Source organism: Anguilla rostrata, chromosome 18 (genome assembly GCF_018555375.3).
Source record: "Anguilla rostrata isolate EN2019 chromosome 18, ASM1855537v3, whole genome shotgun sequence".
NCBI lineage: Eukaryota > Metazoa > Chordata > Actinopteri > Anguilliformes > Anguillidae > Anguilla > Anguilla rostrata.
Window position 1 is genome coordinate 29,760,734 of NC_057950.1, and position 23,318 is coordinate 29,784,051.

General features: G+C 42.6%; 1 protein-coding gene across 3 annotated transcripts in view; it reads right to left on the reverse strand.

Annotated features, from left to right (window-relative positions):
• The window catches only part of LOC135244781 (VPS10 domain-containing receptor SorCS1-like), a 148,906-nt gene extending 139,013 nt beyond the window's left edge, over positions 1 to 9,893 (reverse strand). The window contains exon 1 of one of the 3 annotated variants that reach the window (XR_010327056.1): positions 8,908 to 9,890. Coding sequence is in view for 2 of the 3 variants with exons in the window: in XM_064317342.1 (XP_064173412.1) it covers positions 8,908 to 9,705 (798 nt within the window). In the remaining variant the exon portion in view is untranslated. Of the gene's footprint in view, positions 1 to 8,907 lie in introns of all 3 variants that reach the window. The other 2 variants (XM_064317342.1, XM_064317343.1) reach the window with 2 other exon arrangements.
• Positions 9,894 to 23,318: the final 13,425 nt, after the last annotated feature.

A 23,318-nucleotide genomic window follows, 5' to 3' on the forward strand; every position in this document is an offset into this window, starting at 1 on the left:
AAAAAGTCATGGAGGGATTTTCTTTTATAAAAAAAAACCTGGCTTTTTGCAGGTATTTCCAGATTATCAGTTTTCAGGAGTCCATTATTAAACCTTTCAGAGTAATTTCATGGCTCTCTGCTGAGCGAACTACTGCATAATTTCAGTTCATATCTCTCAAATAGATCTTCTATGATACTCTTGAAGATAGTCATGCAAGATCTACTCTGTGCGGTGAGTGACATTATGATTAAAAACAAAAATAACAATTATGAGAAACGAAAGCCAAAGGACTCTTATCTTCCCCACCGCCCACCTGCGAAGTACTTATATTCATACTGCCCTTTTTGTCATTATTTATTTATAATATTTATTCACACCTGGACCAGCCATTCCTTGCTTTAGCAAGGCCTGTGTCTGTCATGGTAACTGTTTGATGTTGCTTTCCAGGGAATTCTTTTTTAAATCCTCATTTAATATTAATATTGCTTAACTCAATCTGTTCACAACCAGCTGACTAGAGCTTGAACTCCAGGAAGTAGGCGATAATTGATTGGCCCACACACGCACACACACACACAGACACACACACGCACACACACACGCACACACACACACACACAGAGATGTACATTAACAGGTAAACAAGTCGTTGTGTGTTTCCCATAACCTCTGAATGCAATCATTAAACAGTAAACACTGACGCATAGAGAATAATTCACAACATTTCTGCAGAAATATTACCCTAATGGAATTTATTGTTTTCTTTTTTTCCGATGTTATGTTTGGGAAGATGTAACACATCACAGAAGAATCTCTAAATGAACACACATTGCGCATACCGATGTGATGGTATTTACAGACAATTAAATTTTATTTATTTATTTTTTTTGGTCATTTCTGTAATGCCAAAATCAACAAGAATGGCACGAGGCCAAGCTTGTCTCTGCTGCCTAATGCACTTGGATCTGAGTATATTACGGTGATCTGCTTCAGTTTTTTTCCAGCTGAGTCGTAAACCACTTCCCAGGTGCTCTAGATTTCAGCTGGACTTCCACGGGCAGCCCACGTCCAGTCACTCAAGGAGCAACAGGGGAGAGTAGCAGGAAGTTTAATAACACCCTGAAGGAATGTCAATTACCCGCGCAAGATTGATCGCTTCTCCTCCAATCCCCTGAGGGCTTTCTCAAGTCTGCCACTCTTGTCCTCCAGTACGGGCTCTCAAGTCACCTCATTGGCTGAAAAAATATAATGAGATGCTTAAAAATGTCCTTGTGAATTGACTTAAGTTTTTATTTCATAAATAAAAAATAGACTCTGCTCACCATACACCAAATAGGTTATTTTTATTTTTCAATCCTGACATTCTTAAATTCACTTGAAACCCTAACGGAAGGGATATATTTATATTTCGTAATTTTGATATATAACATCCTACTTCTTGTGATATACAGTACTGTACATGGTTACTGTAAACAGGCTGCCATGACCCAGTACAGATGTGATGGGTCAAAGAAAAAAGAAAGATTATTAAAAATAAGAAGAAAAAGACAAAGCTCTTATAAATAAAGGGATATTCTACATTACATTACATTTACTTGGCAGACGCTTTTATCCAAAGCGACGTACAATAAGTGCATAACGAAGGTCATTGGAACAACTACAAAGCACAGGTCTTATAAGGTACAATACACATGATGTAACAGTTATTCACAGCCATGAACACATTAAATCCAGTTCTATTGTCGGCTAACCTGGTAAAGCCTATTTTCAGCAGAGCGCTTGTTTCATCACATAAACCCGGGGTTAGTGGCGGCGATTGCCGTGGTGTTTATTGGAAACGAGCAGCAGAGACAAGAGTGCAGCCCCTACTTTCCCAGCACTGCCATTTCCCTCGGCCCCGCGGCCTTCGACCAGTCCCTGACCCGCTCGGTTAACTTCAGGTGCATCTCATCCGCGGCTGCTGATCCAAAATGGCGCCCAGTCCCTGACCCGCTCGGTTAACTTCAGGTGCATCTCACCTGCAGCTGCTGATCCAAAATGGTGTCCAGTCCCTGAACCACTCAGTTTACTTCAGCTGCATCTCATGTGTGGCTGCTAATAGAAAATGGCACCCGGTCTCTGACTGGCTCAATTAACTTCAGGTGCATCTCATCTGCGGCTGCCGTGCTCTCCACCACCTTCCTGGGGGTTACAGATTGGTCTTCGCTCAATTTCAGGCACGTCGCTCTTCGGAACGCCCAAACTCTTCTGCCCCCGATCGGCCGGCAGACGAGGCTTTCTCCGCTAAAGAGACCGCGGACCGTCCTCCAATCCCGCCAGCTATCAGCGCTGTCAATCCGAGTTGCAAAAAGCACCCGCGCTCAGGGAAACCACTAATGTGCACACACAGAGCCCAGCCTTATTTCTCTTCCCCATATTGAGAGCAGGCAGCTCTCACGGCTGGGCTAAGTGGAGGGCCTTAGCTAGCCTTATGAATTCTCTCCACATGCCAAACACTGAGTAATGTAATCTTTTTACATGCCTCGGCCAGGAAACACTGCAATCTTACATCGCTGAATTGATGACATGGCTGAAATCAACAACACCGGCAGCAATTTCCCTCACACAGAGAAAAAAAAACCAATGGAATCCGGAGGAGGCGGGGACAGACCTGGATACTGTAAAGATTAAGGCTTGCATTCATCCGCAGGGGTTGACCTAAAATGCCTTTGAGTATTGCATTTTATTTTATTTTTTTTGAGGAAGGGGTGTCAAACTCAAGTCTTGGAGGACTTGCAGTGTCAGCAGGTGTTTGTGCTTCCTTTCAATCAACACCCAGTTAAGGCCTTGAGAACAAGGTGTGTGGACTCTTTAGATCAGTGTCTAAAATTACTCACTTGTGCTGAAACGCATCAAAAAGCCTGCAGACACCGCAGCCCTCCAGGACTGGAGATAACCTTCAGACACTGCGGCCATCCAGGACGAGTTAAACCTGCAGACACTGCGACCCTCCAGGACTGGAGTTAAACCTGCAGACACTGCGGCCCTCCAGGCCTGGAGTTAAACCAGCAGACACCGCGGCCCTCCAGGACTGGAGTTATACCAGCAGACACTGCGGCCCTCCAGGACTGGAGTTAAACCTGCAGACACTGCGGCCATCCAGGACTGGAGTTAAACCTGCAGACCCCGTAGCGCTCCAGGACTGGATTCTGAAACCAGTGTTTTTGGCCCACTGCCCTGTGAGGCCACTGAAAAGTCTTTTTTTGTTTTAGTTCCCACTGCACTGCGCTGTACTGGCATCAGGACGCACTCCAAGGGCACGCGGCCTCAAATCTCACACCTGCGCTAAATGCCATCTCCTCCATCATCCTGAGCACCTGCCATTAATCTCACATCAGAACGAGCAAAGGTCCCGTCTGACGAACTCCGACAGCATTCAGCAGCTCTGCCAAGGCTCCCGATCGCACTCATACAACTGCCAGCCCTCCGTCTCTGAGTAAATCAACACAACGTGCCCTGAAGCCTCATGAATTACTCGAACATGCATAATTAAACAGCAGGGCTAACGTGCTGCTTTTGTCCTTTTTGGCTGGGCCGCAATAGCGGGGCTAGCCCTACAAACGCGAATGTCTGTGACTGACTGACTGAGTGATAAAGTTACGCCACGAATGTCTGTGACTGACTGACTGAGTGATAAAGTTACACCACAAATGTCTGTGACTGACTGACTGAGTGATAAAGTTACACCACGCATGTCTGTGACTGACTGACTGAGTGATAAAGTTACACCACACATGTCTGTGACTGACTGACTGAGTGATAATGTTACACCACGGATGTCTGTGACTGACTGACTGAGTGATAAAGTTACACCACGGATGTCTGTGACTGACTGACTGAGTGATAAAGTTACACCGCGCATGTCTGTGATGTCGGCCAGTTCGGTCCAACCATATACTAGGTTTTAACCTGGTCTTGTTTATATAGGGAAGGCCCATTACTTACATGTACATTATGTATACGTACATTTCATTTTTTGTAGTTGTTACAGTAAAATGTATATAGTATTATTTATAATATGTATGGTTTGGGAAGACTATTTCTTGTAAAAAAAATTAAAAAATAACAGTGCAGTGCAATTTTTGTGCAGTCCTTCATATCAATTAGCCACTAATGTGAATTTCCATCCTTGTGCCTATTGAGTTTATGAAATGGCTGAAGTCGTTCGGGGTACAGAGTGTCCATGAATGCATGCTGTGGAGGATGAATATCTGATTAAATAAAACTGAAGGTCAGACAAAACTTTTGGGAATGAGTCTTTTATTTCGTCTGCTGGCATGCTGAGCTGAGATAATTTACGGCAGGTATTTTACTCCAACTCCACGTCTCTAACAAACCACTCAGATCTCTCTTTATAGCCTTGTGTTTTGCTCAACATGCATATATGCATTCTTGTATTTTTGTGGAGCATTAAATCGCCATATAATTTTATTAAAAGACAACTAATGTCATGCTTTTGCTGAGAGAAAAACGATTTATGAAATTACAAAGAACTGCAATGAATTTATCAGAACCCATCCTGATAAATCATATTACAGATCTTTTTAAACGTAGTATATGTTTTTAGAAAAAGTAGATTTGGAATATAAATTTGAGCTAGCGTGCGCTACCACTAGAATCCAGACCTGGCATTGACACTATAACTTCCTGCTACTCCTCAGGGATGTAGACTTCTGGTTATCCTTTATCAAACGAGTACTGAATCAATTAAAGCTGACTCTGCCTTGTCTTTTGTCTAAATCTTACTTTAATCAGTCATGTTTGTTAACGTATGCACTGAACCGAAATCAAAAGCAGTTAGGAATTTGAAGAGGCTGGAGACTGTAGGAGTCCTCAGTATCTTAATTACGCATAAGCTGATGAACAATAAATCAAGTTGTTGCCTTGCACATATGTTCAGGTAGTGCAGACTGTATATGTGCAGGTAGTATAGACTGTGTATGTGCAGGTAGTGCAGACCGTATATGTGCAGGTAGTGCAGACTGTATATGTGCAGGTAGTGCAGACTGTATATGTGCAGGTAGTGTACACTGTATAAGTGCAGGTAGTGCAGACTGTATAAGTTCAGGTAGTGCAGACCGTATATGTGCAGGTAGTATAGACTGTGTATGTGCAGGTAGTGGAAACTGTATATGTGCAGGTAGTGCAGACTCTATGTCTGCAGGTAGTGCAGACTGTATATGTGCAGGTAGGGGAGGCCATGTATTAAAAAGTGGGGGCTGGGGGCAGATCCTTTGAGGTCAGGATGAGAAATTGGTCTTTGCTGGATTTCTGCAGAGTACGTCAGGCTCAAACTGAATGTCATCCCATTCAAATCAAATGCATGCAGCAGGGGATACCGTTGCTAGACAGACTGTGGAAATCATAAGGTGATTTCTTAATCTAGTCCCTTGTGCAAGTGCCGAGTAAGGTGAGGATTCGGGACGATACTGTGAGGGGGCGAGAGTAGGACTAATAACGTTCTCTCCCGCTCTGTATTCTCGGAAGGAAGCGTGAGGTAGTGCAATAAACCGCATTATCACCCCTAAATTAACAAGCAACAACAACGCTGACACCAAACGCTAGCCAAACACCACAGAACAGTATGTTGACTCGTGATTAGTATTCATGAGCGCCATTAATTATTTGGCATCCCCCCCCATGATTAATTAAAGAACCAGCTTTTTTAATCCACATGAATCATTATCTGTTTGACCGAACATACATAGTGTAGTTTCTTTTTTTGGCTAAGCGGAGTGGATATGAGGACAGAACAAAATGTAGCACGTATGATAAATACTTAGCTAGCAAGCACCATCTGCTATAATGCATTCTGTGCAGATGGCTTTGCGGTACTATTTCACAGCAAATCTAAACAGGTTTGATAGACCTTAGCACCTGCATTATCACAAATAAACTGAAATAAACAGCGAGCAAAAAGTCCAGCCTCACCACTATCACTTATTTATTATGAAAGTAGTGCCATAAAACATTTGATCATCGCTGGGCTTATATAAAATTGCATTTGGTTCATTTGCTACCGTTCCGATGCACATTGTGGTGCATTAGGATGTGGGTATGCAAATGTAGGTAATGTAAATTGTGACTATGCAAAATAATGTTAGCAAAAAGAACAGAATACATATTAATGATGTGCTATCATAAAGTTATGTTTGGTATTCTTGGTATTATTTATCGTTAAAGCATTTAACAAAGTAAGAAAAATAGTAAAGTGTAAGTCTTTATTCTTATTAATACACATGACTATTAGAATGGTTTGAGCTTTCTGGTACCGAAAGACAAAAAGACAGACAGACAGACAGACAGACAGAGATTTCTTCATAATGCTCATTTTGATGTTTTGACATATATAATTTGACAGTCCCAGTATGTACAACATTGTCCCTCACAGAAAGCGGTGTTGCGTTTCAACATGGTCCCTCACAGAAAGCAGTGTTGTGTTTCAACATTGTCCCTCACAGAAAGCAGTGTTGTGTTTCAACATGGTCTCTCACAGAAACCAGTGTTGCGTTTCAACATTGTCCCTCACAGAAAGCAGTGTTGTGTTTCAACATGGTCTCTCACAGAAAGCAGTGTTACATTTCAACATGGTCCCTCACAGAAAGCAGTGTTGTGTTTACGCTGGAGCACCCATGCACGTGTGTCATGAGGCACAGATGTGATTCAGCCGGGAATACACAACAGAAAGGCTACAGCGTCCAGGGCATGCCTGTCGCTGTGTTACGCGATGTGATTATCACCTGACAGCCTCTTCTGCTCCGCAAAACTAACCTGCTACCATACTCACTAAAAGAGATGTAAAACAGCACTCTACCTCACTCCTACAGGAAGAGGAAATAGCAGCCAACATCACTGCCTGAGCTCTATCAGACTTCACCCAGCTCCCCAGCTATCCCCATCACGATTCACCTGCATTTCAATAATGCTTTACAATGCAAATTTTATGTGATTAAGTTAGATAGTGCATCACTCTATTAATCACTTAGTTAATAAAATGATGACAAGAAATAATGCACTCACGATAAAAACAACCAAAGATTATTTCCCATTGGTCGCCTGTCTTTTCCCAGGAAACGTCTTGGATTGCAGCACCTCAAGACATAATAATTTTAACTCATAGCCGTTTATTTTAATTCATTGGCTGCTTCACCGTACCACGTTTCTATGACTTATTTTTTAAGAGTTTATCATTCAGAATACTCATCATATCCATTTTCTTTGAAAATGTGAAAATGAGCTTTGTCCATATTTTCACAACTGAGACGAAACAGAAAACCGTGTTTTTTCCCATCATTAGCCATCTTTTTCACACATATGTCAATCACTGCAGCATTATGATGCCTTCAGTGGTTCTGGCACAAGAGAAGATGGGCTGATCAGCTGATCTTCAGTGATTTTGACCCAAGAGAAGATGGGCTGACCAGCTGATCTTCAGTGATTTTGACCCAAGAGAAGATGGGCTGATCAGCTGATCTTCAGCGATTTTGACCCAAGAGAAGATGGGCTGATCAGCTGATCTTCAGCGATTTTGACCCAAGAGAAGATGGGCTGATCAGCTGATCTTCAGCGATTTTGACCCAAGAGAAGATGGGCTGATCAGCTGATCTTCAGTGATTTTGACCCAAGAGAAGATGGGCTGATCAGCTGATCTTCAGTGATTTTGACACAAGAGAAGTGGGCTGATCCTGCATCAGTTATACTGTATAAAAGTCACACCCAGAACAAGCCAGAGGCTGTTAAAAGGACTTTTATTTATTTTATTTCTTTTCTTTTTTTTAGTTCCACAGCTGCAGTGAAATCAATTACTGCTGCTTTTGTCTAATTAGGTGAGCACCTGTAGTGCACTTTAACAGTAAGCGGTGTGATATTCAGCTTTGCAGTACAAACCCAGCTGTGTGGGGTTCAAAGAGACCTGGAAACTGTATTTTACAGTGGTACTTGGGATCTATTTCCATGGTGCCTACGGACGACAACAGTCGTAGAAACGGCGAATGGTGTTTCATGTCTCACGTTCTCTACAAAGTGTAAAATCACCATTTCTAACAGAGCAGAGGAAACAAAGTACCCGAAGGGTCCGGTCTGAAGAAAACCATCAGAGCGGAGAACCTTGGGCATCAGAAGAATGGCAAAATAACGGATGTGCTGACAGTAAGGTCTGTTAGGGCTCTTCAGGTAGCTGTGATGTGAGTACAAAAATCCTTGTTTTCATATGATATGAAATATTATATGAGTTGGTACACATTATAAGGAATAGATACAAAAGACACAGACAACAAATACTGTGATTGTGGCTTACCTGCTTAATGTACACATGTGGAGTGTGTACATTAAGCACACACAGAGTGAGAGAGAGAGAGAGAGAGAGAGAGAGAGAGCCCTTAACAGTAAAATGAACCACTAGATTGTTTCTGTCTATTACTGACATTGAAGACCTGTTTCCCTTAGCACGTGGGACACTGAGGAGAAGATGAGGTCATTGAGACTGCTGTATTTGCTGCAGTTCAATCTGCTTACCTGTTGTTAGGAAACACCATTAGTGAACCTGTCCGAATCAGATAAAGGACTAACTGCGGCAGAATTTGGAGGCAAAAGTATGCCGCCGCCCAACTGGCAAAAGTATGCTTACGCCCAATTCTGCAACTATACGACACTGAATTATTAATGAGAACCCCAGTGGATCTAAACTCAGTGTGTTACTGTGGCCGAACCCGGTCGAAGACAGAGGCAATAAAGCGTACTCTATCCATTCTACTAACTTGAGGACTAAAATTAAGTTTAAATATATTACAACCACAGTTAATCGCGGTGGCATTACACAGCGTCTGGGTACATGCGAGCTACGCGTTCATAAATCTTTGTTGCATTCATGGGTACGTTTTCACTTACGCTGCTATTTTGTCCAGACCAGTGCACCATGGCTTGGTTGTGCGCAGAATCCCCTGTCAAAGCGAATGTGGAGCTGGTCAGTGTCAGCTCGTCCGGTCGGGAATGGGTTGTCCGACTCTCCTCACTGCTGGCCCGGAAAGCAGACCGAGTGAATCTGCGCCCAGCCAACGAGGTGCTGCGCTCTCGCCGGCTGCCCCAAGTCCGCGAACCCCCGATTTGCTTGGAAGTGGGCTTAGTTTCTTTTCTAAGTTTCCGACTGCTTCTTAGACTACTGGAGCTGTTATCGCGAATCGTTTTATCACGAATGACTGGACTGATAACTGTCTTTGCGGTTAAGCCACCTTGTTTCTTTTTGAGATTTGAGATTTTTGAAAGTTCCCAGTCGCGTAGCTGCACTTCTATCGCGCCAGACTGCCCTCGGCTGAAGGTCTGACTCAAATGACCAGGTTTCAGTTTCCGAGATAAATGATGACTTGTATCCCCTTGGTTTTGGTCTGAAACACAATCGAGGGACTGTGATGCACAGTCTAGATGGTGAGTCCCGTCAGTTTTAGGATAATTTGCAGCTGCCCCGTTTCCATGTCTCATACCAAGTTCCTCTTCGGATCCTGTTGCAGATTCTCCCGTATCCATTTTATAAGCCCCTACTAATTCCCGAGGAAGCGGTTTAGCCACCGCGGGCTGGCACGATCTGCACGTTATCCCCGCGTTTGCACCGAGAAGGGCAGAAGCAAAGATCAGAACCAAGAGCCAAAGTGCAGCGTTCCTGAAGGGACGAGTGCCGAATCCGTTCCCCATTGCCGTTAGCGCAGAAAGACACAGGCTTAATTATTATAAAATATTTACCCCGTTTGTCCAGGTTTGTTATGAAATACGCCGTTGTCTGACTCCTTGTAAGTTACCCTGTTATACAAAAGTGATATTCTGTGAAGCGATTCAAGTTGAAGCATTTGATCAGTTGAGGCGCCACCAGGGGGAGGAGCTCGGCCGAATCTCGAGGAAAGATAGAGAGATTTCTTGGGCCTTTGTATTTTTTTAACACGGAATTAATATTTAATCAGCCCGTCTCAACTTGAGCGAGAATTGCTGTAAAGATCTATTTTGCTGTTTTCCCCTGAAGTGTGGTCTTGCATTTATGTCGATGGTGTGTTCACAGTCGAATATATAAAATAAGTTTGGTTTCAATAAAAAAAAATAATGACCGTAAAAAAACTTTGCCATAGAAATTTAGATGTTGCTCATGCAGTATCTCTAACTATATGGAAATATCACAAATTTAAATTACAGTGAAAAAAAAAATACAAAATACTGCAGATACTAGATCTTAGAAAATTATATCTACTGCAACCAAATTATTTTAACAAATACGGCATCTGTTTTTTTAAGGATCATAACTCATTTATCAGAATGATGGGCTTGTTGTTCTTGTCAAACACTTTACTAAAAGCTGAATTTTATATTTAAATCCCCTTTGGAAATTCCCTGTTTAAATTAAGGGTAGCCTGTTGTTGGCCTATCTGGCTCCTAGACAAATTGTTGCATCATAAAAAACAACAGCCTTCTTCCTGGTACAGTAATTAAACTGTGACCGTGCTGGAGCTGTGGGGTTGCCCGGGGCAACTCGTACTTGGATATAGCACCGTCCAGAGAGGGAGGGTTTCTTTAGACAGGTTATTCCGGGCAGTAGTCGGTGCTAATGTGCTCACGCTAGCGGCGCCGTGTGCGTAGCCCCGGTGCAGGTGCCGCACTGCTCTGCAGATGTATTGCAGTCGGATGAAATACCGTCGTAGGGAGCGCACTCCAGGCCTGTCAGAGGACGCTGCAGGCAAGGGATAGACATGCCACTATGATTCAAAATGGGAGGCGAACAGATTTTTAAAATGCAACAGCCAGTATGACGGGAAAGGCCACAGCTTCAACACCATATCCAGTAAAATAGGTATCTTTAGAAATCACAGCAAGATTGTCCATATTCCACCAGCCCTCAACATTAAGGGCATCAATGTAACAACACCTGGCAGTCTTCCCAACTCATTTTATGTTGTAAAAATGAATGTACTTGAAATATAGTTCTTAATAATATTGAGAATATTCAGAATATTTACCTAATCATTAACATCGCATTTTAAAATGTACAACGGGGATTATATGCTGCCAATTTACATCCCATCTTCCCTGTTATCTATCTGAGATTTTTTTAAAAACCTTTTTTGCACAATAAAACATTTCATTTTATGTCCAATAAAACAGACATATCATCATTTCTTACACCAAGTGTGGTTTGAATTTGTAACTTAGTTACTGCTTCTGTGCAACCTGGGTAGAGAAGTAGCCCAGAGGACCTGATCACCATGTTCATTATCTGGCCTCTGGTAGCTGACCAGTTAACTGCTGTGGAATAGGGGAGCTCAAGTGTAGTCCTGGACTTTCTGGAGTCAAACCTGTGTGTACTAGATTTTGTTGCAACTGTTTTCAGTTTTCACTGGATTGTAAAAACACTGTCAGTTGTTTTTAAGTAGACACTCACTGAAGTATGATTTACCCTCTTAAGACCATATTAAGTCTCAGAAACAGCTATGCGTATAATCAACAATAAATGTCCCATATTTACATCCCATGACTTTTTGGCCAGATCAGATTAATAATGAATTTTCTGTAATCGATCGGATTGAATAAGACTTTAATTTTCTGTGATGTGGCGTATATAAAATGGTTGGAAAGAGGTTACAACTTTCATGCACAACTTTCTACACATTCATGCTGTGAATCTCCCGTTCCACCTCATCTCAAAGGTGCTCTATTGGATTGAGATCTGGTATCTGGTATTTTCACCCACAGAACTGCCGCTCACTGGATGTTAACATGGTCAAAGTCGCTTAGATCATATGCCTTGCCCATTCTAGTGTTTGGTCAAACGGCTGAACCTCTTAATCATGTATGTGTGGGTTGTATATTGAGTTGCAGCCACATGCTGCGCTGTTTGGAGGAGCAGGTTATTTGCGTTAACAAGCAGGTGTACCTTATAAAGTGGCCACTGCCTGTGTATTTGTGTTAATAAGCTTAAGAAGTACGGTCATGCACCCAGATATTGAACTCTCACCACCACTATCCTTCCTCAGTGATCATTCTAATCTCAGTTTATCACATCAACAGAAAAGACTATCAGGTCTCACAGCAGCTAGAGGATGCTTGTAAATATGTGGATTCCTCCACATTATGTGTGCTGACAACAGTGGATCCTCACATATCTCTATATGTTATAAACGGGTCGCATCGCTGGAGCTAAAGGGCTGACTGAGGCTTGGGCAGACGGCTATCTTTGGTGCAAATCATTGGTACAACCTACTGAGTGAGGCTGTTTTCTAATGCACCTTTGTTCATGTAAACATACATACACACATCACTCTATACTGTCTAATGTATGCAATTAGTTGTATTATCATTCTGTTGTACACCACTATCTCAAGGGTGGCTGGGTCGGGTTTGTCCATCCCCCCTCCCCATCCCTTTTTTTTTGGGGGGGGGGGGGGGTTGTCACAGACATGCTCTCCCATTATAGATTTTCTCTGTAATGTATGCCTTAAAAATAAAAAGACTTTTTTTCACAAAAAAAGGAAGTACTATGGTTGATTAATCAAACAAGCGTTGATTAATTGGCTGTAACAAAAACGAGCCAACAAAGGGTCTCCAGGACCTGAGAATCTCTGCTTTAGAAACACGTCTCACCCCAGTCATTAAAAATCAGCACTGAGAAACCCAGACACGTGGTCTTTTTTATCTCTGTGCTTGAACACATGACTGTGTTTAGACATCACCTTAAAATATGCATTTCATGCTATCTCTGAAAGTACAGCAAGGACAAGGACCCACAATGACAAAAGCTTTTATGACATTTTCTCAACTGAGACAAAACAATCGCACATGGCTTCTGGATAAGTGGATATAGAAACATATATACTGCACCTGCCCCTATGTGTGTGTTTAATTAATTTCTGTAGGCCTGCTCATGAATTATTATTATTATTATTTTTATTTTTTTTGAGCTGTCAGAATGTCCAGTATTGGTGAAAATAAGGTGGTAAAATCATTTCCATTGCTTTTGGCTTATACAAGAATATTACAGCCATATTAAAGCCATTAGTGTGACCTTTGTGCTAACAACGTAATTTTCTCTCAGCATATGCAGTAAAATGTTGTGGCGATGTAACTACAGAAATAGAACCATGTACACATAAGAAAAAACAGAGTAATTAGTGTGAAAGAAAACGGTTTAGTGTTATGTTACGTAACACTTATTCAATTATGTGCAGCCTTAGTTTTAACCACAATCACAAATCCCTGATGTTTAACCCCAAACCAAACACCTAATGCTTTATGTAATTAGCATTTGCCCTCTAGCCTCGATCTACTTACACGGTAGTTATATTTCCGTGTTCTTTCTTTAATATACAAGGCACACATGCTTGCATTTAAGCACACATATTAATTCACATTTTGTGTGACCATGTTTACTGTCTGAAAACTTGCCACAGCATTATCACAACTATCATTTGATATAAAAAATGATGTGATTAAATTAAATAAGCACATATGTAGAATTTATGCGAAAGCAAATGCTTTAGTCTGTGCACATGTTCTAACTGATAGTATCGTGAGAGTTCCTTTAACACGCAGAAGGTCACATTTTAGAGTCTGTGTGGGTCACGGTGGTGAATAACACGAACTAGGAACGCACACACTGTGGAAGCGCAGTAGATTTGCTGTGTACTAATCCTCCTATCGTTTCCGGGGCAATAGAATCCTGAGAAACCCAATCGGGAGCCAGCAGGGGCCTAACCTCCTGGGTAATATGAACGCTGCACAGCCATATCAATTTTTGGTTTAGTTCAGACACACATTATTATTCAAAATCAATAACAGTACGCAATTACATTTTAGCCACAATGTTTTTTTTTATTATTCCAGGAGATGCGTGTGATGCTTATGCTGAATTACATCTGAAAACTGTCTAATCAATGTATGTATTTAATATTTAATCCAGATGTATATACTAATATTGTATTATACATATAATTGTATCATTTTTTGTTTACATATTTTATCTGTTTATCATTTGAAAAAGCGCATGTGAAATGATTTAGCTACAGTGTAGCCACATTTAAAAAATGATACACATGAACTTGGAGATATTGTATTGCATTGTATTACATTTTATTATACCGAATAACAAGTTCATAACATTCCATATTACTTCAAACCAAAAAGGCGTTTTTCCCCCGAAGAATACCGCTTGTCCTTACAAGCAAACAGATGTTAATATGTATCTTTACAAAGAGTTTCGGCTCCGTAGTTTAAATTTAACCGGAAAGCCTTTGAGCGGTTATGCATTTTTAAACGCGGGCGGCAGGATGGGACCGTGCGGCTGAGCGATCGCACTGATCTGCGCAAAGCCTTCTGCTCGTTACCGAGGGCCAAACGAGGCCTTCTGCTCGTTACCGAGGGCCAAACCAGGCCTTCGACCGCTCGTTCTGGAAGAGCGGTAATGAAGTGACCGTCAGAGCTCTGCGTAATACTGGTGATGATATGGCCTTGGGCCCTGTATGCACAGACACACCGGTCTGCGTAATGTTGGTGATGACATGGTCTTGGCCTGTATGTATAGATGCACAAGCAGTAGATCTGATCTGTGTAATGTTGGTGATGATATGGCCTTGGGGTCTGTATGTACAGATGCACAGGCAGTAGATCTGATCTGTGTAATGTTGGTGATGATATGGCCTTGGGGTCTGTATGTACAGATGCACAGGCAGTAGATCTGATCTGTGTAATGTTGGTGATGACATGGTCTTGGCCTGTATGTATAGATGCACAAGCAGTAGATCTGATCTGTGTAATGTTGGTGATGACATGGTCTTGGCCTGTATGTATAGATGCACAAGCAGTAGATCTGATCTGTGTAATGTTGGTGATGACATGGTCTTGGCCTGTATGTATAGATGCACAAGCAGTAGATCTGATCTGTGTAATGTTGGTGATGATATGGCCTTGGGCCCTGTATGTACAGATGCACCGGCTGTAGATCTGATCTGTGTAATGTTGGTTATGATATGGCCTTGGGCCCTGTATGCACAGACACACAGATCGGATCTGTGTAATGTTGGTGATGATATGGTCTTGGGCCCTGTATGTACAGATGCACAGATCTGATCTGTGTAATGTTGGTGATGATATGGCCTTGGGGTCTGTATGTACAGACACACAGTTGGTAGAACTGATCTGCGTAATGTTGGTGATGACATGGCCCTGGGACCTTGTGCGGGTATGTGCAAACGCACAGGCAGTAGATCTGAATCAGCTATTGAGCTATTTATGGAATGAATTGTGTGGCCCACCCACTTTTATTCAGGCCCACCTGTAATTTCATTTCTGGCTACGCCACTGGATCTGATCTGTGTAATATTGGTGATGATATGGTCTTGGGCCCTGTATGTATAGATGTACAGTCTGTAGATCTGGTCTGTGTAATGTTGGTGATGATATGGCCTTGGGCCCTGTATGTACAGACACACAGCAGGTAGATCTGAGATTTATGCCCATTCATACAGCCAGCCTGCAGCCTGAGCTGGGACCCCTGCAGGGGGAGGGGGGGCAGACCACAGTCACCCAGCTCTCGTACAGGGGGGCAGTACCAGGGCAAACCCTGCGTCCTTGGGTGGCAATATGATTAATATTGCGCCACCCTGTGGAGGTGCTAGTCTAAATCAATATCATGTGACTTTGATCCATTTGGGCCAATAAGAAATGGGTGTTGCTTTCACAATATGCAAAGCGATTCTCATTTTTTTTGTCCACACTTTGTTGTGCAAATTTAGGAAAATGTGATGCTAAAATGAAACAGTTTGCACTTCAAAAGTGCCATGCTTTGTTTAGCGAAACTGCATGACATTTAGCCATTTAAGTACACTTGTTAAGTGTAACAAGAGAGCAGGTATTTTCCAGGCATATTGTGAAACCAATACTTTTTAGTTCAGCCCAAACAAGTCTTTTCCACACTTGGCCATGGTACTTGGTTCTTCAGCCCACACCAGGATGACAGGTAGCTGGGCAGGTAATTAGGGAAAGGTGATACTACACGGTACTCTGCAGTGTCTTTTGATAAAACCCTGCATACTAGAGAGATTTAATATGACTCCGTAGCCCCAAGACTCAAGGTTTTATGATGAAAGTTCAGCAGATAAAAGGCCAGAAGATGCATGGCTGTTCTTATTAGCTTGTCTTCCATTGAATGTATGAAGTCCTATTCTGTCATCGTACTGTATGAGCTGTGTGACAATTTTACACTTGGAGAAATTTTGACTTTTAAAATTACAGTTTTGTGAAAACCAAAGAAAACCCATTTGAGAGAGAATGGTGGGGATCAAAAAGGTTGCTGTAATTAAAATAAGTTTTCAACATCAACAAAACCAACAGAAATAGATTGTTCTGTTTTGTTTCTGACGACGATGATGATGATGATGATGCCGATGTTGTTTTTGAATGAAGTATTTCCTTCATTAAGATTTTGTTGAAGTATTGTTTCATAAACGCATTGACTTTTCCCATTATTAAATACTCTATTTTGTATTCTACTTACTGCACAGGTCATTTACGAGGTCAGAAGCAATCATTTTTCACAATCTTTAATAAAAAGTGCAGAATGATACTTTCCCAGTTTATTTATTTCTTTATTATTTATTTAATTATTTTTGCCGTTGACAGTTTAATTGATTAAATTTCATTACTATTCCACTTATTCAATGCGTCTTCACATAAATTTTACCATGATTTCCTTGAATTATTGTGTACTTTGATACACAAATTGATTGTGGCATTATAGGTATTTAATGGTATTTACATAATGCATTTAATGAGTAATTTAATGAGTACCAGTAACAAGTAAACAGTTAATTGTGTGAAAAGGCAATCTGTTCATGAAATTGAACATCAGTAGGAATTTATTTATTTGCATCTAAAGAGTCTGCCATGTTACAATTAGCCAACTCCCAAAGTAGAAATAATGTTGGCAAAAGCAAAATACATACAGAAAGCGCAGTGGAATATTAAAGAGGCTTTGGGTAATAAACAATTCACTTGATATGGTGAATAAGCTAATGCAAGAAGAAGGTTTATCTTCATTAATTATTCGGGAAAACAAATCACATTTAGTTAAAAAAAAAAAATCATTCTTTTTCATGGATCCTCTTTCAGTTTCAGAAAGCGCTGAAATTGCCCTCCTAATATTATGCAGTTCACATCCGAATATTTATTCTGGAAACGCAAATCTACTTTGCATTTGATATGAAGAGCATTGGAAACTAGTCATGGAAAATGATATTACATTCATGTCATGAATCAAACATTTTCCTTCCGCGCTAATGCGGTAAATAGTTGCCGGGGTTTACGGGGTTCGTAACGCCGTCTCAAACCGTAACATAATGCGTTCAGAATACTCAGTGTTCGGGCTGGCGAGCTGTCGCGCGTTTACCGTGTGTGTGAGCGACGCGATCTGGGCTCTTTTATCTGCGGGCCGGTGCAGAAAGCAGAGGTGCTCGTTGACATCTTTCAACGCTTGAACGTTGCCCGATTGTGCTCGCGCCCTCCTGGACGTCCCGTGTGATGGATGGCTTGCCCTCGATTTGTTCTTTTTGTGACAGAATTTATTACCCTAAGTGTTCCACTAAAATTGAAACACTTAAATGAGACGTTGATGGCGGTTATAGCGGCGCGTACCAACGTGCCCGAGGCACAGCTCCAGCCAAAACCGCCCCTCTCCCCTCCACACGTGCAGCTTGGCTCCACAAACTGTGCTTTTCATTTCCCTCGCAGTCCCTGCCGTGTGCACAGCATTAGAACTCAACGGGTAAATCATAACGCTTATTCTGAAAACCTCAAAAAAGGACAGTTCATTGATTCTGATGTTAAAAAAGCAGCATGTTGATTAAAAGGGGTAGGAACTCTATTCATTTCAATTAAATTCATATAAGCTTTATTGGCATGACCACATAGCAGTACTGTCAAGGATATTCTTAACATAAAACAACAACAACAGTAGCAACAACAACTATATGAACAATACTAATTGTTCAATAATAATAATAATTGTTGGGTGCTTGGACCCTCAGTAATTGGAGCGGGCTTGGGGGCATTGTTAACAAATAATAGTGATAATAAACAGCAATAATCATTTAAAAAATGACTATTTTTAAAGACCATTAGAGACTATTGTCCCCAACTTAGGGACAATGTGATGGTGAGTTGCCTGCTCAAGTTCTATATAAACATAAATACGTACCTATAGACATATAGTATATTCCCATAAATGACTTGCTGTTTGTTTGAAAGCCGAGGGCCGTGGTGAAAATCCAGCCCTTGTATCCCTGTTTATTACACTCTTCCTGATGATAGTGGTGAGCCCTTTCCCACAGAAGTCATCTTTCTACAATTAAGCAGTTTGTGGGGTGCGCAGGTTTGAATCCAGGTTGTAGCAGTAAAAACCGAACCATATTTAGGGTTCAGTGAGAGGTCTGATTTAATAATTTATTGTGTAAGCTGTTATGTGAGCATTTTGTAACACGGTACGTGCCAGTTGAAACAGAAGCTTTAGGACCGCAAACCTTTCCATTCCAGGCACATATCCTTAATGGGAGTTCAGACCCTGGACATAGGTTATTACCAAAGCAGGTTATAAGCTGTCATTACACAGTTACTTGTCCTGACAGCATAGCCAGCAATATATCTAGCTTCATTACTGTTTGCTAGTTAATTCCATAATGATCTATCAGCAAAAAAAAACTAGTGATTGGCTGGTGTGTGATGAGGGAATAGAGTGGGAGGACCTAAACTGTATACAAGACAGGCTGCCCAATGTGCAGTTACAAACAGCACCAGCCCTTCCATCTACATGTAAATCTAAAAGAGGCTTTGGTCGCAGGTTTCTATGGTAATCTGATGTGAGCCTTGCATATGCAGACTCACACATTAAACACTGATGAATTACTGTCTGAGAAAGTGTGCACTCACTCAGATGCAAGACGAAAGCTATCTGAAACAACACTTGCGCTGTATAACAGCGAATTCATCTGAAATATTTACACAGTCAAAGCGCTAACAACCTTACAAGCACAGCAGTGCAATATATTCCAGTGTCCAAATGCATTACCTGGATAAAGGTCGCTCCGAACCTGTGCAAACATTCGACAGCTGAAATTGTTCTGCTGAATCGTTTGTTCTGCTCTCTTTGGGTAGCCATGAATTAATATCTGATTCTGAAACACGGAGAATCTTTCCAGGACAGGGCTTCCCAAATTCTCCCTGGGGTCCTCTCTGATTGCTCTGGCTTTCATTCCAACCATAGCTGCAGTTCCTGAAGTGTTAAATCCAATTGTTTTTAACTAGACACAGTTAATGTCTAATGAGGGTCGATTTACCCTCTTAATTGTACATTATGTCAGGAATAGATATTAGTGTTATAAAGAAAGGCTATTCCACGTCCATTTAGGGACTTTTAATCAGTCGGCTCAGTTCTCAGACAACTAATGCTTTCAGTTTTTGTAATGTGCTGGGGAAAATTATTCCTTTTGAATGTACCCTTTTTTAATTAAATAATAGACTTACAGATGAAATCGGTTTCTAAATACTTAAACTGAACACCTGGTCATTGAAAACTAAATCGCATTAGAAAAGTAAGAGTTCAAAGACAGTGCAAGTACCCAAGTGTAACATAGACTCATTTGGGTTAAACAGAAGTGTCGGTTTTTATACGCATTGCATTTTACCTATAAATTTCTGAATGTTCTGGCATTAAATCGTTCATCGGCATTAGCCTTGAATTCTTCTGCATTTTAAAAGCTCATTGGGCTGTTTGAGCTTCTTTGGTTCTGCGCTTGTTTATCTTGAAAACTAGATATTGCAGAAGACATCTGGGCATTTCTATAAGTCAAGGGTAACATGTACACTGTAAAATGTCCAGTGTTAATTCAACTCAAACAGTGTTAATTCAACTCTTAACAGATATTTGGTCCCATATTCCAGAGTGGGACCAAATATTATCACTGTTGGAGTTGAATTAAGACTCTGTGTACAGATTTTACAGAAGTGTGCACATTTCATGAAAAACATATTTTGCAATATACCTACGTATTTTGCAAAATGGACATACTTTTCTGTTTAACTCAAACGGGTCTATGTCGCATTTGGGCATGAGAAGGACTCAGTAGTGAGTAAAACCAGTGCTAAAAAGCCATCCCATGTGACCTCGTACCACTATGGCTGTAGGATTAATCTCCCACTACAGCCCTGTTGTTGTACACTTGAGCAAGGCACTTAACCTGAAATTCTCTGAAAGTGTCATTATGTCCAGCTATATGAACGGATTGTATATAAAACAATGTAAGTCGTGCGGGTGTCTCTGGATAAAAACTGTCAGATAAATGTCAAAAATGTAATACACTAGGCTTTGCGATCCTGGACTGAAATTGTGTATGATAGATACGTGTATTTAGCCAGTGTCCAGATTACTTATAAATGGTCACCATTCCAGCCAACGGAATGCAAGTTGTCCTTGATAAGGGTGTCAGCGACCATGTCCTAATGACCAGCTCTGAGGGCGCAGGCAGGCTCCTGTCCCTCTCACTCAGCCTGATATCTCAGTCAGATGTCAGCAGCAGACATGTCCCCCCATGGATGGATGTGCCAGTCATTTTGCCCATTGCCTCAATCCCTCAATTTTAAGCACCAGGTCCAGCAGGACTCTGATGATTCACACAGCTCCTCAGCAGATGTCAGGGAAGAGTTTGTTCCGAAGCTGCAGTATAGCACGGTGGAGGGGGGGGGGGTATGTCATTTTCATTGTGATACCATCAGTACGTGGCAATTTCCTTTAATGTATGTATCCAGCCCCACCCACAAAGAACACACGCACTTATGAAACGCATTATCCCACACAGATTAAAGAGCTGTAAACATGGCAGTTGCTCTCACAGTGCTGTGCCTTTCCTAAGTGGCTCTCCTCAGCGTTCGCGCCTGATAAAAAAAACCCAGCCGCCCCGAACCGGAGCGCGCTGGAACACCACGTAACCGCGGTAACGGCGAGAGAGCCGGGAGCGTCGCCGCGCTCTCCTCTCAGGTCCGAGGGGCATTTTAATTTCGCAGAGCGACAGCTCCGCTTGATCGATCAGAGGTCTATTCTGGGCTGGCATTTAGGCGGAGCGGTTTTTCGGCCCCGGCCGACTCGGCGGCTTGGCGGGAGAGAGAGAGGGCCCGTCCGGCCGCCCCGCCGCTTTCCCGCCGCGGCCCAAACTCGTTAGCGTCGCTGCTAAGGGTCAGCATGTCGAGCCCGTTAGCGTCTCTGCTAGGGGTCGCAGCGCGCCGAGCCCGTTAGCGTCGCTGCTAGGGGTCGCAGCGCGCCGAGCCCGTTAGCGTCGCTGCTAGGGGTCGCAGCGCGCCGAGCCCGTTAGCGTCGCTGCTAAGGGTCAGCATGTCGAGCCCGTTAGCGTCTCTGCTAGGGGTCGCAGCGCGCCGAGCCCGTTAGCGTCGCTGCTAGGGGTCGCAGCGCGCCGAGCCCGTTAGCGTCGCTGCTAGGGGTCGCAGCGCGACGAGCCCGTTAGCGTCGCTGCTAGGGGTCGCAGCGCGCCGAGCCCGTTAGCGTCGCTGCTAGGGGTCGCAGCGCGACGAGCCCGTTAGCGTCGCTGCTAGGGGTCGCAGCGCGACGAGCCCGTTAGCGTCGCTGCTAGGGGTCGCAGCGCGCCGAGAATTCGCTCGCGTCTATTAGCGGATGTGGCGGGCAGCGGCTGTTTCAATCTTTTTCGGTCGCCCCCGTCCCCCCTCTCCCCCCCCGCGCCGGGCGGAAATGAGACGAGGTGGGGTGGAGTACGGAGGGGCGGACGCCGCGTCGCTGACGTCAGGCCGCGAGCCATCCGCGACGTAGAGCCACACCTCGAAGATAACGGAGCTCGGCAACACGCCATCGCTACGACTCGCTTTCATTTCCTCATTTCCTCTGAAACAGTTCAGAGCCCTTGCACTAGAACCAGCCCAGCCCTTTACTGGAGATAAAGATACTCCTAATGTGATTATGATGCTGTTTGATGGTCAGTTTGGCACTCCACAAACAGGCTGTTTGGGGCTGTTATAAAGCTTACACAACAGATATCGGATAAACCCACCAAATCCACGAATTATGTAAATGTCTGAGACCTTTACAGACCTTTTATTAAAATACAAATGTTGTGAGCACGGTAGCACTCGGTAGTTTGTGTAATTGAATCCGCGCTGTGTCCTCCGCAGGCTACTTCTACAGGCTGGTTCTGAAGACTGGAGACCCTCCTCCAGCCCTAATGACACAGCTCATGCACTCGCAGACTGAAAAGGGCTCTGGCTTGTCCTCGTAGGGGAACCCTTTTTAGTTCTTTGTGTGCAAAGTGAGAAAGCTCCCAGGTAGAACCGTTTTGCCCAACAAAGAAGGGTTTAACAAGGTAGCGTTCCTCTATGGAGCCTTTTAAGGAACCCTTTGTTCTGAGAGTGCATGCAGTGCCCATAGACCAGCGGTGATTACGCTCCTCATATTGGAAATGACGTCATGCATTCTGCTGAGCGTTGTGAGGGAACTGTGTCCTAATCTGATCGATAAAGTTTCCATAGTTAAGTCACTTTTTGACCATTCAGGCAAATGCAATCTATAATCTTTTATTTTTTTTATTTTTAAAAAATAAATCTCACAATGTCTGTACTGTACAGCAGGGATGTGCATGGCAAAAAAAGAAAGAAAATGGCATAGTAAAATATTCAATGGTCTTTGAAAGCTAACAGTCTGGTATTATATCCCCTTCATTCTGTATGGCCATAATGTGTACCTCTGGTTTTAAATTATGAAACAGATATCACTGTAATGTCATCATGCTTTAATGATGATTATTGACATGCCTAACACACATAGCATTTAGCATGCATATAAACACAAGCATAACTGAAGAATTACCTTACTATTAATGGTAGCTTCATAAGACCTATTTATCTCCTTCATAAGCACTACTTAGTGCCGTTATACGGCCCAAAACACACATAGCCATTAATAAATGCTTGTGTCAAAAACCAGAAGTAGTCATAGGATGTGTCACTTGGCATGTCATGGTACTTTCACTTACTACAGTCACAACACAACCGTATGCTCATTTGTATTCACTGGTATAAGTATGTATGAATCTGAAGGTGCTATGTGCTGTTTATGAGGTTAAATAGTTCTTGAAGGCATAGTGTGCTTACAGTGAAGTGCCCCAGATTCTGGAATCTTGGCCAGCACTTCCTGCGACCAAAGTCTCACAGCCGACAGTAACATCTGCGAAAGCGTTTTAGTCTCCGGAATTCTTCAGAATATC